Source organism: Hyperoodon ampullatus (assembly GCF_949752795.1).
Source record: "Hyperoodon ampullatus genome assembly, chromosome: 18".
Classification (NCBI taxonomy): domain Eukaryota; kingdom Metazoa; phylum Chordata; class Mammalia; order Artiodactyla; family Ziphiidae; genus Hyperoodon; species Hyperoodon ampullatus.
The window spans coordinates 13306792-13320615 of NC_136931.1; the positions used below are offsets into that span (position 1 = coordinate 13306792).

At 42.5% G+C, this 13824-nt stretch overlaps 1 protein-coding gene across 4 annotated transcripts in view; it reads left to right on the top strand.

Moving 5' to 3' along the window:
• Positions 1 to 13824, top strand: part of RFWD3 (ring finger and WD repeat domain 3) — a gene marked incomplete at its 5' end in the record, with an annotated part of 36931 nt that extends 23107 nt beyond the window's left edge. For 3 of the 4 annotated variants that reach the window (XM_079724279.1, XM_079724280.1, XM_079724281.1), the window contains 7 exons: positions 674 to 788; positions 1511 to 1739; positions 4670 to 4820; positions 8426 to 8602; positions 10274 to 10488; positions 11751 to 11962; positions 13445 to 13824. In XM_079724279.1, the coding sequence (XP_079580405.1) occupies positions 674 to 788; positions 1511 to 1739; positions 4670 to 4820; positions 8426 to 8602; positions 10274 to 10488; positions 11751 to 11962; positions 13445 to 13588 (1243 nt within the window). In that variant the 3' untranslated portion in view covers positions 13589 to 13824. The remainder of the gene's footprint in view (positions 1 to 673; positions 789 to 1510; positions 1740 to 4669; positions 4821 to 8425; positions 8603 to 10273; positions 10489 to 11750; positions 11963 to 13444) is intronic. The other variant, XM_079724282.1, reaches the window with a different exon arrangement.

Sequence of the window (13824 nt, forward strand, 5' to 3'; positions counted from 1 at the left end):
GCCTCTTTTTTTTTTTTTTTTTTTTTTTTTTTTTTGCGGTATGCGGGCCTCTCACTGTTGTGGCCTCTCCCGTCGCGGAGCACAGGCTCCGGACACGCAGGCTCAGCAGCCATGGCTCACGGGCCCAGCCGCTCTGCGGCACATGGGATCCTCCCGGACTGGGGCACGAACCCGTGTCCCCTGCATCGGCAGGTGGACTCTCAACCACTGTGCCACCAGGGAAGCCCCCAGCTTCTTTTTATAGTGTTCTTTAATTTGAATATCTGACGAACAACCAGTACCTTATTTTCTTTTTATCCAGTAGATAACCTTGGTCTTTTAACAGGTCATTTTTACTCTTTTATAATTTGGCTCTAACTCAAGCGGTGAGCTTGGCTGTAATCCCTCATTTTGCATTTTAGGTCCCCATTCCCTAGTAAGAGCCAGATTCCTGGTCATCACTGCCTACTTCAACACTGAGACCCACACCAGTAGGCTCATGAGTTCAGCCCTGCATGCTACTTTTCTGTAGTGTTTCTGAGCTTGAGAGATTTTTCACTTGTTATATTTTATTCACTATCATGACATATTTACAGCGAAGTGTATATCATAGCATGAATTTACTATGTCATCTTGATGAGAAGTCTTTTCTAGCCTTTCTAATCTCCACCTGTTGCTGGCTTTCCCCCTCTAGTTCCTTAGAAAAGGAGCAGATGCTAAGGAAGAAGGCTGAGTTAGAATCAGCACAGTGCCGGCTCCAGCTTCAAGTCCTCACTGAGGAATGCACTAAGCTTCAGAGTCGTGTTCAGGTAAGTTTGCCTTCTCTAATCCAAAGAACTTTTGGAGTAGGAATTAAGAAGGCATCTAAATATTATTTAGTTTCATCTCAGATACGAATAGGATTTACCAGGTTTTTCAGAAAGTAAACATGATCAACTCTTTATTTCTGATTAGGGCTTATATAACATGCTTTATGATGAATTCTACTGCAGCGTGATTTTTTTTTTTTTTTTTTTTTGCGGTACGTGGGCCTCTCGCTGTTGTGGCCTCTCCTGCTGTGGAGCACAGGCTCCGGACGCGCAGGCTCAGCGCCCATGGCTCACGGGCCCAGCCGCTCCGCGGCACGTGGGATGCTCCCGGACCGGGGCACGAACCCGCGTCCCCTGCATCGGCAGGCGGACTCTCAACCACTGCGCCACCAGGGAAGCCCCTGCAGTGTGAATTTTAAAAAAATTGAACAGCCACCTGATAATCAAAACTTGTTTAAGTCATTTCACTTCCTTGAATCTACCAATTAAATGAGAATTTCAGACAAAATGACCATTTAGGACTTTCATTGCTTTATGATTCCATGCTCTCCCTATTTCAATTGCTTGTTGAAATACTGTGAAAACTGCAGCAGTTCTTTAGGATTCATGTTAACATTTTCTTGTAAAGGATAAGAAATATTCTTGTATTAGATCAAGGAATTGTGTATGAGGGGAATACCAAACGAAAAAGCTTCACATTTACAAAATCTTTTTCGTTTTAGGACTTGAAAAAACTTATTGTGCAGCATCAGGGTCAGATTTCACAGCTGACCGGGAGTTCCCAAGCACGTTTCCTAAGCAGCCTGTCCTCCAGCCAGAGCCAACACAAGTACCATTTCCAGAAGACATTCACAGTGTCTCAAACAGGAAACTGCCGAGTCATGACATACTATGATGCTCTGAGCTGCCTGGTAGTATCACAGCCTTCTCCTCAGGCCTCCTTCCTTCCAGGTGAATAGTCCAGAACCTCAGGTGTTTTTTTTGTTTTGTTTTGTTTTTTTAAGGAACATTTATTTATTTATTTATTGGCTGCGTTGGGTCTTCGTCGCTGCGCGTGGGCTTTCTCTAGTTGCGGCGAGAGGGGGTTACTCTTCATCGTGGTGCATGGGCTTAAGAGATGCAGTGGCTTCTCTTGCTGCAGAGCACGGGCTCTAGGCACCCAGGCTTCAGTAGTTGTAGCTTGTGGGCTCTAGAGTGCAGGCTCCGTAGTTGTGGCACACAGGCTTAGTTGCTCCGCGGCATGTGGGATCGTCACAGACCAGGGTTCGAACCCATGTTGCCTGCGTCGGCTGGCGGATTCTTAACCACTTCGCCACCAGGGAAGTCCCCAGAACCTCAGTTTTTATGTTCATTATTGGACTCTATTTCTCTCCTCCCTTCTTGAAGAATCCAGGACTCACTAGTAGGTGAACACTGTCCACAGCCCACCAAATCACTTTTTCCTAGTCACTTTCCTGTTAATACAGATACTTCAGGGTACTGCAAAGATGTCTGTACTGTCTGTTGACGTCATTCTGTAAATTTGTTCACCAAAAGGGTAGAGATACTGAACCATGGTAAAGTGAGAGAAGATATACTTAGAAGTGTGGGTTGTCCAAGGATAAGAACATCATTCTTGTATGTCCCACTAAAGTACAGGTTCATTTTAGACTAGAAATATTTGAAAAAACACTACCGCAAGCTCTCATTCAAGTTAAAACAAGATTTAATGCTTATTTTCAGTAGTGTTCAAATTGACAAATTTCCAAATAACAGAATTTGGGAACATTTTTATTTTATTAATATTATACTGCTTTTATCTTTTTTGTGTGCTTTTCAAGCTTAATTTTAGGTTGTCTTAATGTTGAAAACCAAATCTCACATGCCCAGTGTTGTAGATGTTTTTCCTGCTGTCTTCAGCATATGATTTCTGTCAACTGTCAGGTCCCTTTGCTTCAGCCTGATTTCCTGTCCCCCGACTTAGAAGTTACGTTCAAATGCTTCAAAACTATGTCCCCCACACTTAGGTATATATAGGATTGGTGGTGGAATCCCTAGATTATCTTATATTTCTCTATTCACTAATATTACCTATGAGTTGAGAAACTATCAGGAGGCTCCAATTGAGGGGAAAGTAAAAGGATTGTTTATAATGTTCCTATATCCCATTCTTTTTTTTTTTTTTTTTTGGCGGTACGCGGGCCTCTCACTGCTGTGGCCTCTCCCGTTGTGGAGCACAGGCTCCTGACGCGCAGGCTCAGTGGCCATGGCTCACGGGCCCAGCCACTCCGCGGCATGTGGGATCTTCCCACACCGGGGCACGAACCCGTGTCCCCTGCATTGGCAGGCAGACTCTCAACCACTGTGCCACCAGGGAAGCCCCCCATTCAAAATTTTAATAAAAAGATTTATCATCATATAAAACCTTCCCCATTAATTGGAAAAATACTTATTTCTTCCAGTTGTTTCCCCAAATTGGGTGTGATCTGTTCCTTTATTTCTTAATGTGTCTATTCCATACTGCACAGCTAGCTCTTCCTGATAGACTGATGATGCTAATTTCCTCTTGTTTCCTTTAATGATTAACTAGGCAAATACTCATGTTCCCTTGTTGATTTAAAGCCTGTAGTTTCTGTGTTTGTTTTTCTGGCTCTCCTAATTCTGTTTCAGGAGAAAAAACAGTAAACTTTCTCTCACTTTTTCCCCTAGTGAAGCAGAAGTGTGATCTTGAATCTAGGATTTGACAAATTTTGTTTGTGTATAACTCAGGTAAAATAGATACTTTGTAAAAATAAATATATTATCATAACCTGATCAGAGTAACAAATAAATTTAAAAGGACAAGTTTCTGGCTTTCTTTTCCTCTCTTGGAATGATATACATTGATTAGCATACTTGATGTCATCTGTTTTCATTCAGTTTCAGAAAAATGTAACATACCTTGACCACCTGACACAGAAATTACTTATCTCCATTCTCTTTTTTTTTTTTTTTTTTTTTTTTTTGCGGTACGCGGGCCTCTCACTGTTGTGGCCTCTCCCGTTGCGGAGCACAGGCTCCGGACGCGCAGGCTCAGCGGCCATGGCTCACGGGCCTAGCCGCTCCGCAGCATGTGGGATCTTCCCGGACCGGGGTTACGAACCCATGTCCCCTGCATCGGCAGGCGGACTCTCAATCACTGCGCCACCAGGGAAGCCCTATCTCCATTCTTTTTTGTTCACTATCTATTCTACATCTTGCGTATCTGTGGTTCAGGTGGAATAGTGTCTTTCTCTCTCTCTCCCCCAACAGCTTTATTATTAAAGTATAATTGATGTGCAATAAACTGCACATACTTAATGTGGTATACCATTTGGTGAGTGTTGATGTATGTATACATACATTCCTGAAACCATCACCACAGTCAAGATAATGAACATATCTATCACCCTGAAAGTTTGCACAAGCCCTTTTGTAATCCATCATCTACCTATCCCTCCCTCCTCTCCCCATCCCCAGGCAACCACGTTCTGTCATGATAGATCAGTTTATATTTTCTAGAATTTTACATAAATGGAACCATACAGTGTTACTCTTTTTTTGTCTGGCTTTTTTCAACATAACTTTTTTAAGATTATCTATATTATTGTGTCTATCAGTAGTTCATTCCTTTTTATTGTCAGGTAGTATTCCACTGTATGTATATACAATGGTTTATCATTCACTTATTGATAGATATTTGGGATGGAATGTATTTTTTAAAATAAATTAGAACCCCAGGGAATTTTTATTTTCTTTGTTCGACTAGCTTTTTCCCAGAGACATGCCAAGAAAGGTGAAGAAAGGACCTACTTGAAATGGTAGCTTGCTTTGCCCTAAATTGACTTTCAGTGATCTGTTTCACTCTCTCGTGTCTTTGGCAGGCTTTGGTGTTAAGATACTGAGTACTGCCAACATGAAAAGCAGTCAGTATATTCCCGTGCATGGCAAACAGATACGTGGACTGGCTTTCAGCAGTCGATCCAAAGGCTTACTTCTCTCTGCTTCCCTAGACAACACTATTAAACTGACCAGGTGAGTGCTTTGTGGGGAAGATGGGCCCTGGGTTGCCTAGGGTTGAATAGTGTGGAAATTAGTTATCTGTGTTATGATGACCTTGGCTTTTGTGGGGGTGGGATGGGAGATGTCTAAGGCATTGTCTTCTCAGATCCAGCTTCATTGAATTTAAAATGTATTGCTTTAAAAAGTGGACACAGCTGGTGACAAAACAGAACGTGTGGTGTTCCATTTCTTTAAAATTATATATGTTACAAAATATATCTTAAGTCATGCAGATGAGAGTAACACCCTAGAGTTGGTAGAATGACAATGTGGAGGGAGCCTTGGTACTGACACCGTGGAGTCACCATACTAGCTTGGGACTGCTTATTCCTTGTCTGTTCCCGGATTGTTGTGCCTGACAGAAGTACCTACCAGGAGCTCATTGTCCTGGGTGCCATGATGACTGCTCTCATCAGTAACCCTCAGTTACTACATTTTATCTTTCACATGCTCTGCACGTACCCTGAATTAGATCTGAGTGTGCTCCATGCCTTTATCTTTTAGAAAGTAGTTCTAACCCACGCACCTAGGGCCACCTAATCTATGACAAAGGAGGCAAGAATATACAATGGAGAAAAGACAGCCTCTTCAATAAGTGTTGCTGGGAAAACTGGACAGCTATATGTAAAAGAATGAAATTAGAACACTCCCTAACACCATACACAAAAATAAACTCAAAATGGATTAAAGACTTAAATTTAAGGCCAGACACTTTAAAACTCTTAGAGGAAAACATAGGCAGAGGACTACCCTGGGGGTGCATAAGAATCTGCCTGCCAATGCAGGGGATATGGGTTCAAGCCGTGGTCCAGGAAGATCCCACATGCCATGGAGCAACTAAGCCCATGGGCCACAACTAATGAGGCTGTGCTCTAGAGCCCGCAAGCCACGTCTACTGAGCCTGCATGCCACAACTACTGAGCCCGCACACCTAGAGCCTGTGCTCCGCAACAAGAAAAGCCACCGCAATGAGAAGCCCACACACCGCAACAAAGAGTAGCCCCTGCTCACTGCAACTAGAGAAAGCCCATGTGCAGCAAAAAACCCCAATGCAGCCAAAAATAAATAAGTAAATAAATAAACTTATTTTTAAAAAAGAAACATAGGCAGAACACTCTTTGACATAAATCACAGCAAGATTTTTTTTTTTTTTTTTTTTTTTTTTTTTGGCGGTGTGTGGGCCTCTCACTGTTGTGGCCTCTCCCGTTGTGGAGCACAGGCTCCGGATGCGCAGGCTCAGCGGCCGTGCCTCACGGGCCCAGCCACTACGCGGCACGTGGGATCCTCCCGGACCGGGGCACGAACCCGTGTCCCCTGCATCGGCAGGTCGTCTCTCAACCACTGTGCCACCAGGGAAGCCCGCAAGATCTTTTTTGACCCACCGCCTAGAGTAATGAGAATAAAAACAAACAAAAGGGACCTAATTAAACTTAAAAGCTTTTGTACAGCAAAGGAAACTATAAACAAGACAAAAAGACAACCCTCAGAATGGGAGAAAATATTTGCAAATGAAGCAGCTGACAAAGGATTAATCTTCAAAATAAACAGCTCATGCAGCTCAATATCAAAAAAACAAATAACCCAGTCAAAAAATGAACGGAAGACCTAAGTAGACATTTCTCCAAAGAAGACATACAGATAGATGGCCAACCATGAAAAGATGCTCAACATCACTAATTATTAGAGAAATGCAAATCAAAACTATAATGAGGTATCACCTCACACTGGTCAGAATGGCCATCATCAAAAAATCTACAAACAGTAAATGCTGGAGAGGGTGTGGAGAAAAGGGAAAGGGAACCCTCCTGCACTGTTGGTGGGAATGTAAATTGATACAGCCACTATGGAGAACAGTATGGAGGTTCCTTAAAACACTAAAAATAGAACTACCATACGACCCAGCAATCCCACTACTGGGCATACACCCAGAGGAAACCATAATTCAAAAAGACACATGCTGCGGCCTTCCCTGGTGGTGCAGTGGTTAAGAATCCGCCTGCCAATGCAGGGGATACAGGTTCGAGCCCTAGTCCGGGAAGATCCCACATGCTGCGGAGCAACTAAGCCCATGTTGCATGACTACTGAGCCTGCACTCTAGAGCCCGTGACCCACAACTACTGAGCCCATGTGCCACAACTACTGAAGCCCTCACGCCTAGAACCTGTGCTCCACAACAAGAGAAGCCACTGCAATGAGAAGCCAGTGCACCGCAACAAAGAGTAGCCCCCGCTCAGTGCAACTAGAGAAAGCCCGCGCACAGCAACAAAGACCCAATGCAACCAACCAACCAACCAACCAACCAACAAACAAACAAACAAATAAATAATTAATTAATTAATTTTAAAAAGACACATGCACTCCAGTGTTCATTGCAGCTCTAGTTACAGTAGCCAGGACACAGAAGCAACCTAAATGTCCATCAACAGAGGAATGGATAAAGAAGATGTAGTACGTATATACAATGGAATATTACTCAGCCATAAAAAGAAACAAAATTGGGTCATTTGTAGAGACGTGGATGGACCTAGAGACTGTCACGCGGAGTGAAGTAAGTCAGAAAGAGAACAACAAATATATTAACACATATATGTGGAATCTAGAAAAATGGTGTAGATGATCTTATATGCAAAGCAGGAATAGAGACACAGACATAGAGAACAAATGTATGGATACCAAGGGGGAAAAGAAAGGGGTGGGAGGAATTGGGAGATTGGGATTGACATATATACACTATTGCTATTATGTATAAAATAGGTAACTAATGAGAACCTACTCTATAGCACAAGGAACTCTACTCAGTGCTCTCTGGTGACCTAAATGGGAAGGAAATCCGAAAAAGAAGGTATCTATGTATACGTATAGCTGATTCCTTTTGCTGTACAGTAGAAACTAACACAAGATTGTAAAGCAACTATACTGCAATAAAAATTAATTTTAAAAAAGTAGTTCTGATTAGATGTCTCTTAGTTGGCTTCTTATTTAATTTCTGCAGCTAAATCTGAGGGACGTCATGATGCCTGCTCCAGGCCTGATATACCTTTTGACTTTTCAAGAATGCTTCAGCTTAATTTTACCCCCAAAATCAATGTACCATTATGTTTTATGTATATCTATATGCTATGACTTATTTTAGTAGTGTTGAAAAATAGGGGGAGAAAGAAAGGTTAAATAGCAAAGTGTTATTAATGACTACCTCTGGATGATTGGATTATAATTTATTTTTATTTTTCTTATATGTGTTTTCTAATTTTTCAATATTAAATATTGATTACCTGTGTAATAGGTAGCTATGGAGAAGGTAATAGGGGTAGAGTAGGGAATGTACTGTCTATCTGTCCCTTTAACTTATTCTTTTACTTCCTTACAGCTCAGGAGGAAAACCTGTGTCCCCCAGAACAAATATTTTGGCATTAAAAGGAGTTACCTGGGCAGTCCCTAGGGGAAATTGGGAAGCCAGATAGTTTTGGTGTGTGGTTATGTTCTTAAAGGATGATCATTAAAATGATAATCTTTACATCTTTCTTCTGTATTTGATTTTTGTAATGCATAGTTGTAAAAGCCTTTTTTAACTCCACAGCCTGGAGACAAATACTGTGGTCCAGACTTACAATACTGGACGTCCTGTCTGGAGCTGCTGCTGGTGTCTTGATGAAAACAATTACATGTATGCTGGATTGGTCAACGGTTCAATTCTGTTGTATGACCTTCGAAACACAAGCTCTCATATCCAGGAGTTAGCACCTCAGAAAGCTAGGTAAGGAGCCACCTGTAGGTAACAGCTTTCTCTTAGACTGTTATTGTATTAATCCTGTCTTTTGAGAGTGTTTCACAGTTGAGCAGAATTCCTAACAGAGGGCAGTTCTCTGAGTCCACTGATCTATTCTCACTTCAGAATCAGTAAGATCCTTAGAGTTTGTGTTCATGATAGTTCATATGGTAGAAAGTTCTGGTACCAAATATAACCAGATGCCAAAATGAAATCAGATCTGTGTTCAGAACATGCCAAAATGAAATGCCAAATGAAATCAGATCTGTGTTCAGAACCCAGCTCCACCATTTATGAGCTGTGTGACCTTGGTCACATTTCTTGGCCTGTTATGAGCTTCATCTGTGAAATATGGTTAGCACAGTCTTGCTTTAATAGACACATGTCTAACACACAGGAAGAGATCAGTAAAGAGCAGCCCAATAAAAAGTGATTTAAAACTTCCCTAATCCACAGCTGAACCAACTTGGTCTAAGAATACCATATTACTATGACTTATCCATTTATAATCCAGTCATAGAGTTGGGAGGTTTGTGAAGTTGGCCCAGGTTCTGAGGATGGGTAGCCACCAGCATCACTTTGGCTCTTCAGAGTGTACTAGAAGGGGGTAGAGCAATCTAAACATAAAGATCTCACTATAGTAATAATTGTTTACTGAAACCTAGCCTCCACACTGGGGGGTTTTCTTTTCATTTGGGTTGAGTGGAACCGTTCTTCAGTGATGTGGTTCATGGGCCTGAAGGTGACTGATGTAAGTTGATACAAATACGAACTCCAGGCAGACAAGGTGACTGCCATCGATGTAGAGGATCCACATAGAGTAGACAATAAAATACAGCAAATAGCAAGGGAAGAATATGTATTCGTTTTTGTTTTAGTTTGCTTAGGTTAGCTTCATTATGACAAGGAAATGAAACAAAGCAGGCAACATGATCACTTTGGCAGCTTCAACAGAAACGAGTTCATAGGAACATAGTCTGTAGGCTAATATTTCTGAGAGAACTCTTGGCGTGCAGTCTGGGTCTTATGATTGAAGAAAGACATTTAGAAAATCTCTAAAGAAACAATCCTGTTTCTGAATTAAAATGTAGTTGCATTAGGCTGTTTTGTTTGTTTGTCTTTTGGCTGTGCCACACAGCTTGTGGGATCTTAGTTCCCTGACCAGTGGTCGAACCTGGGCCCACAGCAGTGAAAGCACAGATTCCTAACCACTGGACCGCCAGGGAATTCCCTAGGCTGGATTTTAATTGAGGGGGTCTGTCAACTACAGCTTGGAAGCTTTAGTTTATTAGATGTATAAGCTGAATTTCCTTCCTGACTTTTCTTGTGTATGTGGCTAACCCCATTTCCAGAAGCTTCACGCCAATCAGATCTTGTGTTTGTAATCTTGTACTTTTAAATTTCCTAGTCCATTTTTTTCCTGTTGCTTTTAGAGCATGTGGTGTCTCCTCTGAAACTGAATGTGGAATATTATATGTATGCTCTTTTGTTTCTGCAGAGTGGGTTGGTAGTTTTATTAGCTATCAGAGGATAGTGACCCTCAGAAGTTTTTTAACCTTTTCTATAGAGTTAGGAAAGTCCTCAAGGGCTCCCGGTGGTGGGGTCTGGAGCAATCCAAGTATTGGAAGGTGAGGCATGATTTCCTTTCTTTCCCTTCAGATGCCCGCTGGTATCCCTGTCATACATACCCAGAGCTGCCTCGGCTGCATTTCCATATGGTGGGGTGTTGGCTGGAAGCTTGGAGAATGCTTCCTTTTGGGAGCTGAAAATGGGCTTTACTCATTGGCCTCATGTGCTGCCTATGGAGCCTGGGGGCTACATAGACTTTCAGACAGAGAGCAGCACCCGGCACTGTCTTGTGACCTACAGACCTGGTGAGTGTTGTTGGCATGTCCTCGTGGGACCTTTGTTTTGTTTGGGAGCAGATTGGTAGAGGGGAGAAAAGGAGAGCCTGTCCTAGCCTTCAGGAGGTACTGGTAAGCCCCTCACAGACTAATAGCTCTTGCTACTACAGTGAGGACAGTGGCCCCAAGTTCTTCCATAGAGCCTGCCTCCCTTTCCTCACTTGTGTGAACTGGGACATGTTTGGCCAGGTACTCCTTGGAAGTGAATTAGCCCCTTTAGGAGCCCCTGTGACTTAAGACAGTAGTGGAATGAGGAGACCTGCGCTTGAAGCCACTGAGCTACCCTTAGATCAGTTTCATGTTTTCTACTTGCCCCTCATTTCACTTAAAAGAAAGGCCTAGATAAGGGGAGTCATGTAGAGAGCCCAGACTCTAGGCTATTAGCTGTTCTTCCTTATTTGGGGCCAACAAACGTTAAGTGAAGAGTAGATGGACAACCGTAGTGGCCCTAGCCAGCTGAACTTCTCATGGCCTCCAGAACCAGGACTGCAACCCTTGACTACCAACCATGCTAAAATTCACTGGCTTTTCCTAGCTGAAAGGTATGAATCTAAATTCCTGATGAGCTATATTGATGGTCAGCCAGATGTTTTGTAAGAGATAGTCATTAAAGTGCTCATACTTCTGCTAGTTGTGGATTGACCTAAGCATTTTAAGTTTTGTTTGAGCTGAGAAGCTGCTTCAGCAGACTCTTCTTTCCCTTTTGGTTTTAGTCATCTAGGTCCTCTATCTCCAAGGATTTGCTATGACTTTAGAAAGCTTGGGGATCCCATTTTGTTCTCTAGCTTTTGTTTGCCTCCCAGCAGAACCACTTGTATATGTTTCCCCTTCTGTAATAATATGCTTTCACTTCATATGTACAGTTCCAGGGATTAATGGGGTCCTGACTGGGGGAAGGAAAAAACCTTGTAGTGAGAACCCTTAAGGAAGACAAAAACCCAAACAGAGGTCTGGCCGGTTACTGTGCTTTTCCTAAAAAGGCTAGCTCATTCTCAGAATTGTATCCCTCATATACAAAAACCTATTGTAGATAACTTGCTTCATCCTAGCCTAGGGTTCTGAATTTCATTTGTGATGTATTATTTTGTTCTTGTTATGTTTGCTCTGTAGCTATTCATGATGGTTTGATAAAATTGTGCCCTTTCCACTCAACTAACTGGTAACCAAGTTAACCTTTGGCTAATTTCTTTGGACCATCCCCATGGATCAATACTGATTTCTCTGTCTCATAGATAAAAATCACAACACCTTACGAAGTGTACTCATGGAGATGTCCTATAAGCTGGATGATGCTGGAGAGCCAATCTGCTCCTGCCATTCTGTACAAACATTCCGTGGGGGACGCACTTGCAAACTACTGACCAAAAGTGCCATTTTCCAAAATCCAGAGAATGATGGCGGCATCCTGGTGTGTACCGGGGATGAAGTGTCAAATTCTGCCCTGGTGAGTAGTCTGTCAGCTTTTTATACTGACTTATATAAAGCAATGAGCCAAAGTTCTCCATAATTGCATGTATCTTCATACGTGTGTATGTGTGGTTGCTTAGTTTATTTTTTACACAAGTCACACTTCATTGATACATACTACTCTATAGTTTGCTCTTTCCCATTTAACTTCCTGTTTTGGATATCTTTCCATACCAATATCTTTAGATGGACCTCACTCTTTTTATGTGAGCTATAGTGTCTCATGGGCCATATTGTGAACCTTTTAAAAAAAAGCGCTACCTTTTAAAAAAAGCGCTACTTGATGTTAGGCAAAATGAAACACACGATGCCTTCTGTGTGGTGTCCTTGAACCCATAGAGCAGCACTGTCCAATTATGTCACACGGGCCATGTGAGCACTTGAAAGTAGTTAATGTAAATGAAGAACTTAATTGTAAAATTTTTATGTAATTTAATTTAAATGTAAAGAGCCTTATGTGGCATACTGTATAACACAGGAAACTGCTTAAGGCACTGTGGTGACCTAGACGGGAAGGAAATCCAAAAAAGAGGGGATATATATATATGTATAGCTGATTCATTTTGCTGTACAGTAGAAACTAAAGCAAATGTCTTTTTTTTTTTGTCTGCGTTGGGTCTTCGTTGCTGCACACGGGCTTTTTTCTCTAGTTGTGGCGAGTGGGTGCTACTCTTCATTGCGGTGCGCAGGCTTCTCATTGCGGTGGCTTCTCTTGTGAAGCATGGGCTCTAGGCGTGCGAGCTCAGTAGTTGTGGCTCATGGGCTCTAGAGCGCAGACTCGGTAGTTGTGGTGCACGGGCTTAGTTGCTCAGCAGCATGTGGGATCTTCCCGGACCAGGACTCAAACCCGTGTCCCCTGCATTGGCAGGTGGATTCTTAACCACTGCGCCACCAGGGAAGGCCCAAGAAAATGTCTTTTTTTTAGAGATGTATACTTATGTATATAAAGGTAAAATGACATGATGTCAGCAAAGAAAAAAATAAAATCAATAAAGCAGGTATGGTAAAAGCTCAGTAATCTGGGTGATAGATGGCTCATTGTACTATTGTACTTTTTATTAATTATTTTTTTCCACAATAAAAAACTTTTTTAAAGGAGAAGAAAGCACCAGTTAGAATATAGGTTCCATGAGGGCAGAGACAGGGACTTTTTGTCTTGTTGACCCTTCTTTCCCTAAAAGAGTTCTTGGCACATAGATTGAAGGGGTGAATACTAGGCTTGGTTTTCAGATCCACTCACAGGTAGACTAATTGCTGATTTTAGTAGGTGAGGCCATACATGACCTATGTCAGGTGTGTTGGCTTTGTGCCACCTTGTGAAGGTTAGGGACAGTCTCTTTTGCTCCGCAGGCAATGCTGTCTCTGCAGTGCTTTCAAAGTTATGTGATGATAAAGAATGCAAGTCCCTAGCTGAATTGAAGGGACCTAGCTGACCTTTATCTCTGCTTTTCTTTTTTAGCTGTGGGATGCTGGCAGTGGCTCGTTGCTGCAGGAACTGCAGGCTGATCAGCCTGTCTTGGACATCTGCCCATTTCAGGTGAACCATAACAGCTACTTGGCTACCTTAACGGAGAAGATGGTCCACATCCATAGGTGGGAGTGACCATGGTCTTGAAACTTGTCGGACATGCTGCTGGTTAATGTTAAATGTTGTTTGTTAGCACCTGGCAGCCCTGAGCAAGATCTGTGCTTATTGTCTGTGGCCTAGAACTTTTGGGATCGTGGCAGTGTCCATCAAAAGAGTCAGTGTCGGGCTTCCCTGGTGGCGCAGTGGTTGAGAGTTCGCCTGCCGATGCAGGGGACACAGGTTCGTTCCCTGGTCCGGGAAGATCCCACGTG